We start from the raw sequence: 17,453 nt of genomic DNA, 5'->3' as shown, positions 1-17,453 counted from the left end.
CATCCATTATGAATATGCATTTCTAACTTTAACCAAATGCCTAGAAGAAGTTCATGCAGTAGGAAATAAATAAGGATAGATTTATTACTTGGAATAAAAGTGACAAGCGTGCATGGATGCTGTTTTCAAACAGCGAAGTTACAGTTAAAAGTGGGCAGCAAATCACACAACACTCTTCAAAGAGTAACAGGATCCCTACCGTATCAACAGCCTAGAGATAGTGAGTGTGACAATTTGCCACAGTGCCCACATGAAAAGTAAAGGCGAGGAAGGATATACTTGCCCTGAAGAGGGTGGAACCCAAGTCATGGAATCAGAGGGCTGTGACAGTTCTGCTTTCCCCATCAATATCCTGTACCAGGATGGCTCACATTAGGATAAGGACTAGTACCCAGGTCAGATATAGTTCCATAATGGGGTTCTCTTTTTATATCCAGTTATGTCATCTGTACTGATGGCATGATCTGTGGAAGTCAAGCATGTAAAAAGTTCACAGTAGCACACACCATTACACCAAAGGGCTGTCACTTTGATTTTTAATACAGAGAAACCCAAAATATAGCTGAAAGATACTTAGTTTGATTGCCCATATAACTTTTTTAAGCATTGTAATGGGACTTCGATATTCCCATAAACTCCCCCCCCAGTTGTTTTCAGTGAATTTTCGATGTACTGATCTATATGGCATACAGAGGGAACTAATTGTATTAGGTGGAATGTGTGTGCGCATGAAATAAACTAGCACATTTTCTTTCTTTAGGAGTATCAAATGGGATATCACTTGGAAGCTGATAGATTAACATTCCAGTTACTCGCTGAACATATAAGCCATCAATACTTCCGTTTCCTATTTATTCCGTACAATTTATCACAACTGCATCACAATGCAGAAAGAATACTTTTAATCTACTCTTGTTGATTATTGCTCCAGAAAATGTCTTATTTTTATTGCATTATGTATTCATTGTGGTCTCCAGGCTACATGAAAGTACACTATAGTTTTAAAAAGGTGGTTTAAGCTGTGTCACTAGACCAAAGACTTTTTGGGGTATTTCCAGTTTGGAAAGTTCTTGAATTTAATTATGTTTTCAGAAAGAAGCTTTTAATAGAAAAATACACAGCCATTTCCTTAACATGATCCTGATGTTTTATTCATTGATTTACTGGGTACATGACAGAATTCTAGCCGGTGTGTTTATTGTGGCATTAAGCACAAACAGGGGAAAAATGAATTTCAGCTGTTGGAATAGAAATGTAAAAAGTGTGATCAGATGAGAAGAGTATTCTATGCTTCTTACTCTCTTCTATATATTTTTTAAGATATTTATGCAGTCATTCCATTTCATCTTGGTCTGCTGTGCTTTACAAATATTTTTTTCCAAAGGATAAACTTAATTTTGATAAAATTTTAAGAATGCAATTATTGAGGAAAATCTGTGTTAGCTTTCCACAAGGTGGAGCTGGTGAAAAGTGTTTCTGACTACTATTCATTTCCAAATACAAGACCTATTTAAATTCAGGGTAATTGACAGTGGCTCAGTGATGCGGTATGCTCTGCGTGCAAAAGGTCCTAGTATAAAATCTGGAAGAGCCACTCTGTCAGTGCAGACTATGGCAGGGGTACCTGTGGCTCTCCAGATGTTGACAAACTACATCATCTATCATCCCTGACCATGCTGGCTGAGGTTGTTGGAAATTGGAGTCCAGCAACATCTGGAAGGCCTCAGATTCCACATCCCTGGTGTATGATGCTTAAGATGAGCCGCCTCTCCTTTTTAGACTTCTATACCTTATTTATAGGAAGTTCCTCTTTTTCTCTTTTCTTTTAAAGATTTTGGTGTAAAGCGCACAACAGACACGGATAAACATAAGCAACATTCCAAGGATGATGAAGAGCAAATAGCAAAGTACAGAGAACTACTTAGGAGTATCCAGGAAAAAGAAAAGAAACATCAGGAAACTGATATGGAAATGGAAATCAAATGGGTTCCAGGTAGATGGCTTATACTGTTTGCAGTGTTCCCTAATCCCCTTTCTCTTTTTTTAATACTGACCAGCTTAAATTCAGCAATAGAAATATGCAACCATTTCAACAGTGCAAATTAATAATTATTATTTTAATTTCCAAGTTACTGTTTCAAAAGGTACTGAAATATTTTTTCAAAGCTAACATTTCTTTCACTCTTTTTTCTCTGTCTTTTGGGGCTTCCTTTTTTGCTGAGCTTTGAACCACTGTTTAGGGGAAATAATATTAGGGGTTGGTGAGCTGCTGAAGAATACTCCTTGACTATTTGTGGCCTTGTGGTTTCCCCCACCCCACAAGAAAGATGGAGTTGCCAGCTAGGACCCAAAGTGGGGCTTTGTGCCTTTAATATGCAAATGGAAGAGAGATGCCATGCAAGCATGATTGTGTTTCATTTTTCAAAATGGCAGCTGCCAAATGTCTCCACATACAAATGGAGTTCTTTGCTCCTTCCACCTCCTTAGTACTCTTCACTCCACCCCTGTGGAAGGTAAGAGTTGAGTCCTGAGTGTTGTGTGCACACCCAATGTTAATTCATGTCTTCTGATTGAAAACCATGCACAGGTCACTTTCAGCTGCTCTCTTTTGACTGTTGCTTCTAAAAAGCACAGTGTTGTTACACTGCAACTTGAAATGAGGAAATGTGTCTCTGCAAACCTCCAGGCAAAAAGTTTGCAACAGGGTGAATAAAATCTCCCTGATCTCTCTGCCCCTGCCCCAGTGTCTCCTCCCCGTCTCCAAATCCCATGGGATGCTACTGCAATAAATGGTTTGCATTATGGAGCAGCCACTCTGAGGCAGCTGTCGAAACTGGTCAGTTTCCATGTGAGTTGGGAAAGTCTTAACACAAGGACTTCCACAGCCAGTCCCATGTGGAGAAAAAGAAGGAAGAGGCATGAACAGTGCCTGTTACAGTAGTGTTCTGTTCTTGTTTATTTATTAAGAGATTTATATCTTACCTTTCAGCAAAGGTATTTCTACCCTTGCAGTGGCTCACAAACCATGAAAACATGGTCCACAGTGTGCTTCTCTGCAGTGGTGGTTTGCTGTGGGGAGGCTCTGCAGTTCATTATCGTCAACAGTTCCACTGAACTTTCAGTATTAAGAGTTAAATAAGAAAGTTTTGTGACTGTATGTGTGCATTTTAAAATCGATGAACCTAGGGATATATTGTGCCTCCTTCAGCCTCTAACCATATGTTCTGTTTGCTCTAAGCACCTCATTTTATTTCTTATGCTTTGTATATTGTCACCCCTTAGACAATCACATTTGTTCTTGGAAAGTTACTTGGCTGGCAGTCTCTAAAACAATCTAATCTGTGGATGAAGTTCAATCCCTTTCTGGTTACATGAAAAGGCTGTTCCTTCCACTCCAACTTTTCCAGATGGAGCAATTGATTTCATTTTCTAGGCAGTTGATTAAGAAATCTGGAAAACTCATTCAGTTTATTTATTTATTTTCATTTGAAGTATTTATATCTGTCCCTCAATCCAGCTATCTCATTGTGGGTAATAGTCACTCAATAAAACAACCACAACAAGGTGATAAAGATAGCAATAGTACATTCTAAAAAACCATTATTTGCAAATATCTCACATGAACATACATATAGGTCTGTTTCTGAAATTATTAACAGCTGAAGACACCTGTCTTTCCCCTGGCCTTTGACATCTTGGATATTTTATGGGATCCACTTCATTCTCTTGGCTGTAATTTCTTTTAGCTGATTTTGATATTGCATTTTAAAAATTGTTGTAACCTGCTGTGGGACCATATTATGGTGGGTGAGAAAATACTATTACTACTGCTAATAATATTACTACTGCTAATAATATTAGTACTAATAATAATAATAATAATAATATTTTAATATATTTGCAGTTGCCAGAATATGTGTTATGTAAGGATGGTACATCATCTCATTGGAGCTCTTTCTCCCATCATGTTCATTCAGTAAAAATATAATTAAAGGGACATGATAGTTTTGGTCTTAGGTGAAAAGGCAGTGTGTCCTCCTGGATGACAGAATTATTATTTTTCCCTGTGCTGGAAAAAGCATTAAACTGCTAGCACATCACATGACACACAGTGTTTGAGATGCAGTTTAGAAAAACAGGAATTGTAGCTGTTGCAGTTAAACTTGGAAAAGTTTTGGCTGTGCATGCAGTTCCATCATTTATGGGTAAATGATCGCTTTGAACCTCGTTAAGTTTTTTTTAAAATTACTTGTTTCTAAGCTAAACCTTAGAAAGGGAGATCTGGCTCTCTATTTAATGGCCATTATAAAGAACTGTGTGTGTTGGTTCATATGTAACACCAAACCTTGCTGTTTTGAAGTCTTGGTTTGCAGGGTCATTTCAAACCATAGTTTGTCAGTTCAGGTGTAACGGCAAACTGGTTTGCACTAAACTATGTTTAGTATCAGACCATGGTTTGGCATTCCAAACAGAGTGTGCATGTGTATAAATGTAAAATAGCGCACTCTTGGATCGAAAGTTGCTACACTCTACCAGCTTTTCTTCTGCCCTACCTTCAGCTCTCCATTTTGGAGGCTCTCAACCCTCGGGAGCAGATTTTCAGGGGTACAAGGGGCTGCAGCAGGAAGCTGGACAACAATGCCCAAGAGTGTGTGTAGAAGATAATACATTTAATGATAGGTAACTTGAATTTTAGAAGAAATTGGTTTATGCTCTTTTCTTCTTGTAACTCAAGTAGTATGCTATTCCATGGGATGTGAGTTTTTTGTTTTGGCCTTATGAAGTTGTCGTTGGAGGGGGCTAGGGGAAGAGGATGTTTCTTTCAACCAAACATTTCAATATGATATGCAACTTTTTCTAGGTGTTGACAGGTCTGGGAATGCTACCCTTAAAGATTTCTCCTTGTGCACAAAGATGACGAAAGGGAACTAGAGAGATGACAATCTTAAATTAGTGGGCTGATGATTTTAACTCCCTCTGGGAGTATACACTGGTAGAGGATAGCAACATCATCTTCTTTTGATCTTTCTGTTAGTGCAGCTGCTAATAGAAATTAATATAAGAAGAACTTGATAAATTCTGTCTGCCTATCTATTCTGACTAATTTCCACTTGATTTTAGTAAGAGCCACTATAATTAATTTTCTCTGATTTTTCTAAAATAATTCTCAAATAACTGAATTAGTGCTTTGAATCTTGGATTTCCTGTTATACCAGAAGCCTTCTGTCTCATTTATCTTTTGCCCCAGTCTAGCCCAAGTAACTGTAAAAGTATAATAAACAAATAGACCTAACCTTCAAAGTGTGATAAATGCATACTAAAGCACCATCAAACAAATGGAGAAATTAAAAACAACAGAGCAGATTAAATAATTTTAGCAGCATGCATATAGTTCTGTTGTTAACTGTCGATAGCAGCTCTTTAATTTGTGCCTGGATGACAAGGGATAGGTGTCCACCAGTGCAGCCTCCAGAGCCATGGTTTCTCAAACTTTTTGGGTGGCGGAGCATTTTTCAAGAGAAAAATTAGTCATGGAGCACTATCATCACCCTTATGTCAAAGGCACATGCATTTTTTGCTGTATTTTTCAAGTTGTTAGTCTATATCCAGAGCACTTGCATTTTTGGCAAGCAAATCAGAAGTGGGCTTCCACTGTTTCTGAGCACAGCCCCAAGTCGAGCCAACCAGCTGGCCTTGAAATGAAATATAATGTGAACCACAATTTCTAGATCTCGAACAAGCAAAAAGGATTGCAGTTCTTCCCAGCTGGAGTAGAGGAAGGCCAATCTTGGCTACAGTTGCAGTTTGAGCTTCCAGAGTCAGCTGCACATCCAAGAGCCCTTCAAGACTATTGATGGAGGACAAGAAGAGCTCCATCTCAGTTGTTAGGGATGCCCCTGTCCTTGCCATATTCATTGTCCATTTTTCTACAGTACAATAACTGCTAGAACTGGGGGAGGGAGGGAGAAAGTGTGCATACTAGGTGTTAATTCCATATTAGAGACTCCAGCCTTTCATAATGGCGCCAGATAGATAGATAAGAGATAAGGTAAGGTAAGATAAGATAAGGTGATGAGATGGCATTCTGCAGAATTCCACAAAGGAACGTCCTGGAGACATTGCCGCTAAGTAAGAATGAAGTCCCTTGAGAGCAGCTCCATCTCTCTAATCCCTCAGTTGGTTCACCAGTAGTATTTTCTGATTTGCTATTTGGACAGTAGCTTCATGCGGGTGTGATGTTTATCTGCCTCTAGGTTTTCAGATACAGGTATTGCGCTATCTTGGCTACATGTGTTTTTCTGGTTGACCTCAGGACTTAAAGAAAGCGCTGAAGAAATGGTAAGAAACAAGTTGGAAGGGAAGGATGCGCTGACACCATGGGAACAGTTTCTGGATAAGAAGAAAGAGAAAAGAAAACTGAAGAAAAAACAGAAGGTAGTAAAGACTTTAATCAAGTGCCCTACAAATTTACTTTCTTTAGGGGAACCCTTTTCCAGGTTGACTCATCTGTCAAGGAATGTCTGCATATATAGCTTGGAAAGCCAGGGCACCCTTGGGGCTGCTCATAGCAAGAGAAGATTAGTAACAGTGGACGCAATCTTGTCTTCCGAGAAACTTGATATTAATTAATCAATAATTTTTAATATCATACCCTTCAAAAATGATTTCCAGAGCAGCTGTGGACATTGTACAGCAAAAACTAATGTTATAAAATAACAAAAGTAAAAGCAGCAGCTTAAAAAGCAAACATAAGTGCCAGTTCAACTCAGCGTGAGCCTCTCTGGTTGCCATCACTGAAAAGGCTCCGCCCCTGTCGCCATTCACTACATTTCAGCTAGTGGAGGCAAGCATGTTGAGGAGAGCCTCTGGTGCTGTCTTGCTGTACTGGCAGGTTCATGTGGAATCTTTCCCACTGTTGCTGAGGAACCCCTGATAAAAGCCTGAAAGGAACCATGAGTTCCCTGGAACACAGCTTTACAACTTGTGTTCTATTCCTCTTAGATACGTTATTTTCAAAGTGCTTTAACAGAAAGCTTGAGAGTAGGCAAGTGATTGATCAAGGTAGCACTAAGTCATAACAGGCCTGAGCGCTTTTCATTGCCTTTGGCAGCCTTGCAATTTTTTTTTTTAAAGTTGTGATTAAAGGAAAATAAGTGTATTAGCTTATCCAGAAAATCCTCCTTTGATCCTGTGTCCTTGATAAGTTCTGCATTGCTAAAGGGAATGGTCATTCTTGCTGCTGAAATATCATGTTGGAGCTGCCAAGCCTTGGATGAGAATTGTAGCTTCGTCCAAAGTCTTAAGTGGTGAGCAAATTTTGCCTGCAGAATTTTAAAAGCGTATCTTTAACGCTGGGAAAGTCTTCAAAGAAATATACATTTTGGGTTTCTTTTGGAAAACTGATGACAGTGTCCCCATGATGATGGACTTTTCTTTCATTGTTTCTCTAAAGTCAACAAGAGGCATGCCAGACATTGCTTAATTTTGAGGCTGGCCTTTTATTACTCTGACTCCATATGGATGTCCATTATTTCTGAACATGCCAGCCAAGGAATTCAGTTGAACAGACAAGTGTGCTTTGGAGTACATTTGTTTTGGAGATGCTGATCTCACAATTCTAATAGGTAATTTTTGTTAGGACATTTCTGAGTTGGATCAGCGATTGTTGAAAATGTAGCATTTGCCCCAGACGTTTGCTTTATTGCATGAATAACCTGCACTTCCTACAAGGAAGAACAAGGCATTATAGAGAGATTGCATCATACGATCCTCATAACTTGTCTTGGAAGAGAAGTTAGGCTGAGAGATTGTGATTTCCTTTTCAGCCCACGCATTGATCTTTAAGGTCAAGTGTGAAGTTCCCCCCGAATTTCTCACATCTACACTTGATAACACACCCACTGCACTGTATTGCTTTACTCTTCCAAATATTCTCTTCGTAATTATCCTAAACATAAGTCAAATGAAATACGTCTCCAGCTACTCTCAAAGAGTAGTCTGGGAATCTTTGGCCTTCCAGATGTTGCTGAACTATTAGCCATGATTGCTGGGCTGTTTGGAGTTGTAGTTCAGCAACATCTGGAGGGTCAAAGGTCCCCCCCACATGCTCCAAAGAAAACTTCTGCTACAACTGCTTTCTCCAGGGCAACTATTGCTGAAGGTCCTGGGTTTGGTAATACTTACCTTCCAGCTCTATCCAGTTAGCAGTGGCTTCTATACAAAAAGGTACGGCGGGTGCTATTTGTTTAGGAACAATTGCTGATCACTAGGAGAAGGTTAGTAACAAATGCTACCTCTTGTATGAGACGGTTGTCTACTGCACGGCAGCTGCTTACTGTTGAAGGGTTCTGAGGAAGGGAGAAAGAGCTATGGTACCAATCACCCAAAAGTTAATAAAGCATTGAAATTTGTGTATGTGTCCATGTAATTGTTAATGAAGCCCATATTGATGCTTACAGTCCTATAGTGGCTTTGATTTTGGTGAAAACAGCCATTTTAAATCACTTTCCTCCTGTGTTGCAAATATCCACCCTGAGGTTACTCCTTGAAACTTTTATTAGGAAACTTTGTGTTTATATATTATATTTACTTCTATTACTAATGCATTGCTGGTGTTTAGCAACTGAAATGCAATGTGTTTTGTTTAAGGCGGCTGCTGACGGAACACTGACAGAAGATGAATGCCCATCTGATGTTGATTTGAATGACCCATACTTTGCTGAGGAACTTGGGAAAGCAGGTTAGATGCCCTCTATTGTGAAAGGTGGTCAAGTAGATATCATGTACTAAGATTTTCATAGAAATGTTGACAAATTCCCTTACCAGAGGCTCCTAAAGATCGTTCAGTCACAAGATGTGATGATGAACCCTTAGGAATCTAACCAAGCTTTCAGATGAGGCTCTAAATGGATTGCAACCATGCAGCAGAATAATTTTGGTTCATTTTAGAAAGCTCAGTGGATATCAGATCAGCTTGTCATGGGAAAAAAGTGGCAGATGCATTTTCCAGTATAAAATATTTTTTTTGCCCACTTTTGGTCACTCTTGTGTCAGAAAGGATATTGAAAACAGGAGAAATTATAGGAAAGAGCTACTAAAACGATCAGTGGATGGGTTGTATTTTTGCTTAGGAAGTGGTTAAGAAATCGAGGCATTTATAGGAAATTCTAATTTGAGAAGAGCTAAAGAAACTAGGCAAAGGAAATCCTTGAGAGTCAGGCAGCATTAGTAGGACAGGTACAAAAAATAATAATACTTAGAAGCTACTTCCTGTGTAATGTGTCCTGCTAGAGTGGCTGCCCAGTGAAGCATGAGAGAAGGAAAGTCACCAGGATGGGAGGAGCAGGAACATTGAATAGTTGTCAATTGCCAATAGTGGGAGAATATTAGTGCTTTTGAAGGGGAGATGTTGGGGGGGGGATGTAGGCTCCAGGTCATCTGGAAAACTGATAAAATACTGTCTTTAGGAAGCTAAAACAAGGAGAGCCCCAATATTTCTCCCACCCTAACATCAAAATTCAGTATAATTTTCCTTAGTGAGTGAAATGGGTCCTTTCCCCCACACGCATGGCTAAATTGTGTTGCTTGAGTTTCCTTTACCATTTAATCAGCTCCCACCTGTTAGCCTGCTATTTGTCTTCTGTCAAGCGAGCTGGGGTATGGGATTTTGCCCTCTGCTTTGTAAAAATAGAGCATGATATAATGGCAATGACCCAGGTGGCGCTGTGGTTAAACCACTGAGCCTAGGGCTTGCTGATCAGAAGGTCGGCGGTTCGAATCCCTGTGACGGGGTGAGCTCCCGTTGCTTGGTCCCAGCTCCTGCCAACCTAGCAGTTCGAAAGCACGTCAAAATGCAAGTAGATAAATAGGAACCGCTACAGCGGGAAGGTAAACGGCGTTTCCATGTGCTGCTCTGGTTTGCCAGAAGCGGCTTTGTCATGCTGGCCACATGACCTGGAAGCTGTACGCCGGCTCCCTCGGCCAATAATGCGAGATGAGCGCGCAACCCCAGAGTCGGTCACGACTGGACCTAATGGTCAGGGGCCCCTTTACCTTTACCTTTATAATGGCAATATGGTAAATACCTCCTAGTCCACTTCTCTTCTAAAGACCCCACCCCTGAATTCTAGACCACCATCTAGAGAATAAAACAGGAGTAGAATTTACAGTTAAGTAAATTCTTATGTTCCTTCAACGTTGAGAAAAATAAAAATAAACTATATATGCCCTTCTGCAGTTGATAGGTGGTTGTACTATGTTACATTAAAGTAACGGTTGTAGAACTGATTCTTACTGAAATAGTTCCTGACAATGAAAGCCTATTTTAAATAGCTATTTCTTGAGTCCCTAGCAAGATTTATAACTTCCTTTTGAAAAGCGTTCCTCCATGCTGCTTCCATAAGCTTCTTTGAAAAATGTCCCCAAGGTTCTAAAGCAGTTTGCACAGCGGGTGGCTTACAATTTAAAACAAGTCAAATCCCTATTAAACAGCCAAGGAAACTCAGACAGCTCTCCAGATTGTAGCTGAAAGTTTTGGGGCAACTGCAGATATTTTCCTCAGTATGTTCTTAAATGCCCTAACCAACATCCATTGAGTTTTATGAAACTAAGTGTTGTAGCTGGAATTTGAACACATATATGCAGCTAATAATTCAAGTAATGCATTTTGTGTTTCTCTCTAACAATGTTTTAAAGGTTTCATTTAATGTTCAAATGCATTTTAAGGTTTGAAAAAAGCAATCTGCTGACTGTGGAACATCAAGTAAAATAGCAAATTGCTACAACTGAGCCTGGCTCCAAGGCATTGCTATAAAATACTTTCATGACTGTTCCAACCTGATTGTTAACTTTTCAGTAGTGAATTTATTTTTTCAGCAAAAGACAAAATGCATATTTCCTAGTGGCCGATGACGGAAAACAAATTGAGAGCAATTGGGCCTGATTGGCCTATAAAACAAAGTTCATACAAACTGCAGGGGATTGTTGCTGTTATGAACACTTAATATATTCTGTGTTTTATCATACCTGAACAGTTTTTTATAAGATGATTGATTTGATTGTTGTTCTCTTTTGATTCCTGGAAACCAAGTCTGGAGACACATGCAGCATTATGGTTTGCTTGTTTCAAAATGTTTCATGCCATGGGCAATTTTGCACTTCGACAGAAAAACATCTTTCTTTGGGAAGTTGGTTAGAATGAGTTCTGTACATGGGGCAGAAAAAGAGCAGCTTTTACGTAATGTATACTGCACATAATTTTAGAGAGGGTGCCCCTTCCATAAGCTGCCTGGAGCATGATTTGGGTTCTTCTTGATCGTATGACTGTGTTCACCTGTAACAATTAGTCAGACTTCCTTATGGTCACTGCCCGGTCACTCTCACTTTACCTGGCATGAGTGGCATAAAGAAACCAGGAATCCTTTGATTCCTGTTCTGCCTGACCAAAGGATCATGGATGGGTTGTTACTCCGTAACAAAGCATGATCACTAGCCAACCTGAAACCATAGTTTGTTTTGGACTTGGTAATCATGACTTGCTACGGAACAGTAAACCCCATTGCCTGGTTCAGAGATAACAGGGAGCCAGGGTTTCTTAAAACTTGTAGCTTTATTGTTTAACCTGCTCGCACTAGGGGAGGAGAGAAACTGGAACAATCAGGCAGCACGTATACTGCTTGTTTCAGATAAACCACATTAAGCCAGAAAGTCTCACTTATTGTTATGTGTGAATGCAGCTTATAACTTCATATTTTAAAAGCTTGATTCTTTCAGAAGGAAACTGTTTCCTTTCCCCTAACAAGCACCTATTGGGAACCTGTAAAACAATACAGTACATTACATCCTTTTGAATATGGATTTTGAATTTAGATTTTAGAAATAAAATGCAGATTTTTTTGACTCGTGGAGACATTTTCAGTTTTGAGACAATGCTGGCGGTCCTGAGATGGCTGCTGTGAGGTATGACATAACACAAAATGGCTGTCATGGGGAGGGTGGCAGAATACAAAATAAGAGAGAGAACCACCCTTGGTAACCTTGTGTTTACCATGGGAAGTCTGCTATGTCCTGCTGTCCCTGACTATGAAGATCGCATACACTGATGCTGTTGCTGCCTATCAACAGGGAACATTCCTCAGTCCCAGGAAAAATATAAAAGGTAGCTACACCACTCTCATTGCAAAGAAATCCTTTAGAAGATACCTGCACATTTCTCCCTATAACACTCTTTCTAAGAGGGCTAGAGACTTACTTCGTTAAGAAATGAAAGCTCGGATCTGGAGCACCTGCACAGGGGCCCCTCTGAAAACCTTCCCTGCCCCGTGGTTTGCAACCCCTGCTCTAACAACTCCCTCTACTTGCTCATAGCTGGAAAAGGCTCTGGCCCTTTTCTATGGGCATCTTCGTGTTGATTTACAGCTGACTTTCCTCAAATAAATGTAACTGTCTTCTGCAGCGTGCATTCAGGAGAGTGTGCATACATTCTTGCAGTGTGGCCAATCTGGTTACACCTGGATATTTAAAAACTTGCTTTTTATTTGTGTTGTGCTTATAATTAGGTTCAAAAAAGAAGTCCAAGAAAGAAGAAAATGCCCAAGAAAATGAAGATGACATGGAAAAGCATAAGGTAGTAGATCACATGCTGAAGTAGTATTAAGATTAGACAAAGGAATGAAGTCCTGGGGTAGGAGTGTTAGCATTGCTGCAAAGTTGCATTGGGTGACGGAATGATTTGTTGCATTTACCTTAAACATGGAAACTACATGGTAATAAGTCTGCAAAAAGCAATGAGTTGCAAAAACAAACCATGAGATGGTTGATCTAGTTTTGAAGATTTTCTTTTAGTGTTCACATTTATTAATGATGCTTATATATTGGAGTGTCTTACATGGGGTGTGTGTGTGCTGGTAGGCTGTCATTTCGGCACCAATGAGGCAATGATAGCTGTTGCTATTATGCATTAGCAACCCAAATCTTTAGATGAGGCACAGAAACATTTGCAGCCCATATTTGGTGAAATGTTGTGCAAACAGATCTTCTATGTTTTGATCGTACCAGGCCGAAATGGCTCTGCTGGTGATGGATGATGAGGAAGATGAAAGGAGACACTTCAATTATGACAAGATAGTGGAGCAGCAGAACCTGAGCAAAAAGAAAAAGAAGCTATTGGTGAAAAAGAAGGAACTGCTGACAGATGACTTCCAGGTAACACTAGGGGCTTCCTCCTATTGAAATCTAATAACAGGGTTGGTCAATAACTACCGTACATTACGATTTATGCAAAAAAAAATATGTATTCTACTGAGTTGCAGATCTTGAACTTGGTGTCAGAAATCAAAAGTTTTACATCTTTTTTTGTGTTTATGGGAGGGGGGGCAGATCTAGAAGAAAAATTCCAAGGACTTTCTTGAGGCCCAAATAATGCCACCTTCCTAGAATGAAATAAACCTATTTTTGTATGGATCAAAATTTATATTTAAAACAGTCTGTTGCATTTTCACATTTCCTTAAGATCTGGATTCTTGATTAACAACTATCCCGCAGGACACATTTTTCTCTTAGTTTTTTTTTTAGCTATTGCAGTTAAAGCATCCTCTTTTGCTCTTCGCAGGTTAATGTTGCTGATGCCAGATTCCAAGCCATGTATACCTCTCATTTGTTTAATTTGGATCCTTCAGATCCAAACTTTAAGAAAACAAAAGCAGTGGAAAAGATTTTGGAGGAGAAAGCTCGTCGAAGAGAGGAAGGTTTTGCTGAGGCAGCTGGGGGAGGGAACAATATGGCAGAGCCTGTGGCCAAGAAATCCATAGATCCTGCACTGTCGATGCTAATCAAGTCCGTCAAGAATAAAACAGAACAGTTTCAAGCAAGGAAGAAACAGAAAGTCAAATAAACAGAGCTCAAACATTGAAGATGGAAACTGGACTTCTGAATAAATCAGAGTTGATGTTAATTTACAGGTGAAGACCCATCTCCAACTTTTCTGCTAATTCAAGTTTAAATTCTACCAAAGAGATCTGCCAAATTATTTTCGGACAAGTTCACCCTAAAATATATACCGTATATTCCGGCGTATAAGACGACTGGGCGAATAAGACGACACCCAACTTTTCCAGTTAAAATATAGAGTTTGGGATATACTCACTGTATAAGAAATACGACCCGGTGTATAAGACGACCCCTGACTTGATTTTCCTGGGTTAAAAAGTAGTCTTATACGCAGGAATATACTGTATGTAATATAGCCGAAGATAGTTCAGACAATTTGGTTTCATAAAAAAATGACCTTTATTTCTGTCCATAGATGCAAGGGAGAGCAGGGTTTTAAATCCTATGGGGATCCTCCACATTCACTCTCCAACTTGCTATCAGAAGACAGTGACATGGTGGGAGGGCTTGGCAGTGTACTCCTGCTCTTTTTCATGTGATTGTTTGTCGTGCATTCAGACAGAATTCTCCTGATAGGACTCAAGTCTTGGCCACTTTTATAATATGCAGCTGATAACTGATGTTTGAGAGGTGGTATAAACCCAGTATGGGGAGCCTTTGGCCCTACTTACGTTGCTGAACTGCAGCTCCCACCACTCCTGGCCATTGGCCATGGTTGCATGGACTGATGAGAGTTGGATGTAGTTCAGCAACCAAATGGTTCCTCCTCCTTGTTAGACAAGGGTTCCCTCCCCCAATGGTGTACTGAATATTTTCCAGAGTTGCAAACTTGTTAGCAAAATGGATTAACTGAAAACATGGTATACATGGTATGACTGCCTTAAATGTATGATTTGTACAGCTGTAAATAAAACATGATTATTGGTTCATTTTAATAATGCTTGTGCTTGTCTGTTCTTAAAGGTTTAGGATAGCTTGCAAAATTTCTAGTGCTATGTCATTTTTGACACAGTATGAAATAAAAAGAATACCCCTTCTGCGCTTAGAGCATTATATGTTCCCTTTGCTTAAAATCACCAGAGACTTCATTTTCTTACTGCATGTAATTGGTTGAGCAATGAATCCATTGGTGAAATTGGAACATCTAATTGATTTCCCCTAATCCCCTTAGCAGGCTTGGCAGCCAGATTGCTACTTTCACCTCTTCAAATAAATGGCAGCTGCCATTCCTGGAACAAGTCAGGTCTCCATTGCTGCAATGTTCTCTCACCCAAATCATGCCACAGTCATAATAGGAGAATGCTCTTGTAAGTGAGCTACACAACCATTTAGTTAACAAGGCTAGATTTTTATTTTATTTTTTCAGATTTATTTTTTTCTGGATCTTCTCCAAAACAATACGTAAGGTTTCAGTTCAGTACAGTGCTTAGGACCAAGCTAGATTATTTATTTATTTAGGATGATACCCAGGAAGGAATCTGTTAGCAGATTTTCAGGAGTTCATTCTTGGTGCTCATCCTGAGCAGATTTTGGAGAGCACAAGTTCTTCCCAACTTTCTCCTTTACTGGAATGGCAATACTGGTTCTTATCCTCAGGCTACAAGTGTCAAAGCGAAAGTGAATAGCAGTGCATAGAAAGTGCGTAGCAGAGAATGCTTCAAAGCAATTTGTGGTTAGGAATAATTTGCATTTATAAAGAATGAATGGAGCAGGGCCTCGTTCTCCTGCCCTTAGTGATGCTACCAGGTAGAAAAGAGCCATTATCCTTGCTTTCCTACAGAGGCCCAGCTCACACTTCCAAGACTACTGTTCATGTATGTACAGGTAAGCTGTTGTGCTGCATTATTGTTAATGAAAAATGGCAGAGTTACTAGCACTCATGTTTTCTTCATTACCTAACTTCTTGTTCTAACATTGCTCAGGTGGACATCCCAACTGGAGCTGAATCTTCTGTCCATGGTATATCTGTTTTTGCATGCTCGGAATGGTGTGTGGGGTGTAGGCAGGGCAAATAGCCACATATGACATGATTTGGTTTCAAGTGTGCTCTGAAATCACACCTTTTACAGCTCACAGTGGAGTGCTTGGAAGATTTCATTTTAAAAAGCACTGGCTTATGGAAACTCCTGGGCAAGGTTTAATCATTTGTATCTGAAATACGAGCATGTTGGAGCAGCCACAGATATTTGGACTTGGCTAACTTAGAATTTATTTGGAACATTTTCATGGCAAAGCTATCGGAAGAAACTTTATTCTGAGGAAATGCATAAAACACACTTGATTTACATTCCATGCACTGTAAAAAGTCCTTGTCCTCATGGGAATTTGAAGAGCTCAAGCTGCCTTGCACTATTGGTTTTTGCCACTTCTCTCTTCTTCTTCTGCATTACACATATAGTTGAGGTGGTTTTAAAATAATAAAGCAATCAACAATAGAATAAAAAATTTTAAAAAAATTCCTTCCAGCAGCACCTTAGAAACCAACTAAGTTTGTCATTGGTATGAGCTTTCGTGTGCATGCACACTTCTTCAGATACACTGGAACAGAAGTCACTGGACACTTATATATAGTGAGAGGGTGGGGAGGGGTATTACTCAAAAGGGGGTGGGAATGGGAGTTTTTATTGCAGGCATAACATGTATCTCAGAGACAGCCCGCCCCCGCCCCCCAAAAAACCACACTACAGCTGGATGCTAGAAAAGAGTCTGAGATGGGAGTGAAATTCTTGGGCATCCTCAGATAGGCGAAGTGGTTATTGAAATATTCTGCTCCCAGGCCATTTGGGGCTTTGAAGGTCAAAACCAGCAACTTTCTCATCTTTCAAAATGCTAGCTGGGTGGTTGTCTTTGTTTTGTGTTTAGCCTCTATTACCTTAAAGGGGATCAGGAGAAATTAGTAAAAGCAATTTATGCCTGGTGTCAAATCACTGCAAGAGGCAGTCTACAGCAGTTTTGCTCATCTTTAGAGCTGGAGGACTTTTAAGCAGCCTATTTTTGTGTGTATTGGGGGATTTGATTCCTTCAAATTGAAGGCAGGTATAGTGGTTTGGGGGATGTGGGTGGCACTGTGGTCTAAACCAGTGAGCCTAGGGCTTGCTGATCGGAAGGTCGGCGGTTCGAATCCCGGCGACGGGATGAGCTCCGGTTGCTTGGTCCCAGCTCCTGCCAACCTAGCAGTTTGAAAGCACGTCAAAGTGCAAGTAGATAAATAGGTACTGCTGCGACGGGAAGGTAAACGGTGTTTCCGTGCACTGCTCTGGTTTCACCAGAAGCAGCTTGGTCATGCTGGCCACATGACCTGGAAAAACTGTCTGCGGACAAACGTCGGCTCCCTTGGCCAGTAAAGTGAGATGAGCGCCGCAACCCCAGTGACTGGACTTAACTGTCATGGGTCCTTTACCATGTTGGGTTTGGGATTCACTTCACTTAGGTTAAGGATCCTCGTCTCAACATTATTTGGGGGGGGGGCTGTTCAAGTTTGGTTCACCCACTTTAAAGAGCATCTTCATCCCTGTAGTAAATAAATTAGATACTGTGTTTCTCATATTTTAAGGCATCCCTACAAA

At 40.1% G+C, this 17,453-nt stretch overlaps 1 protein-coding gene across 3 annotated transcripts in view; it reads left to right on the top strand.

Moving 5' to 3' along the window:
* The window catches only part of ESF1 (ESF1 nucleolar pre-rRNA processing protein), a 30,375-nt gene extending 15,550 nt beyond the window's left edge, over positions 1-14,825 (top strand). For 2 of the 3 annotated variants that reach the window (XM_035110058.3, XM_088667186.1), the window contains exons 9-14: positions 1,832-1,993; positions 6,314-6,435; positions 8,650-8,740; positions 12,558-12,625; positions 13,057-13,203; positions 13,610-14,825. In XM_035110058.3, the coding sequence (XP_034965949.2) occupies positions 1,832-1,993; positions 6,314-6,435; positions 8,650-8,740; positions 12,558-12,625; positions 13,057-13,203; positions 13,610-13,891 (872 nt within the window). In that variant the 3' untranslated portion in view covers positions 13,892-14,825. The remainder of the gene's footprint in view (positions 1-1,831; positions 1,994-6,313; positions 6,436-8,649; positions 8,741-12,557; positions 12,626-13,056; positions 13,204-13,609) is intronic. The other variant, XM_088667187.1, reaches the window with a different exon arrangement.
* Positions 14,826-17,453: the final 2,628 nt, after the last annotated feature.

Source organism: Zootoca vivipara, chromosome 3 (assembly GCF_965207765.1).
Source record: "Zootoca vivipara chromosome 3, rZooViv2.hap1.1, whole genome shotgun sequence".
Taxonomy (NCBI): Eukaryota; Metazoa; Chordata; class Lepidosauria; order Squamata; family Lacertidae; genus Zootoca; species Zootoca vivipara.
Note: the sequence above shows the minus strand (reverse complement) of the source record. Positions and strands in the feature narration are given on the sequence as shown.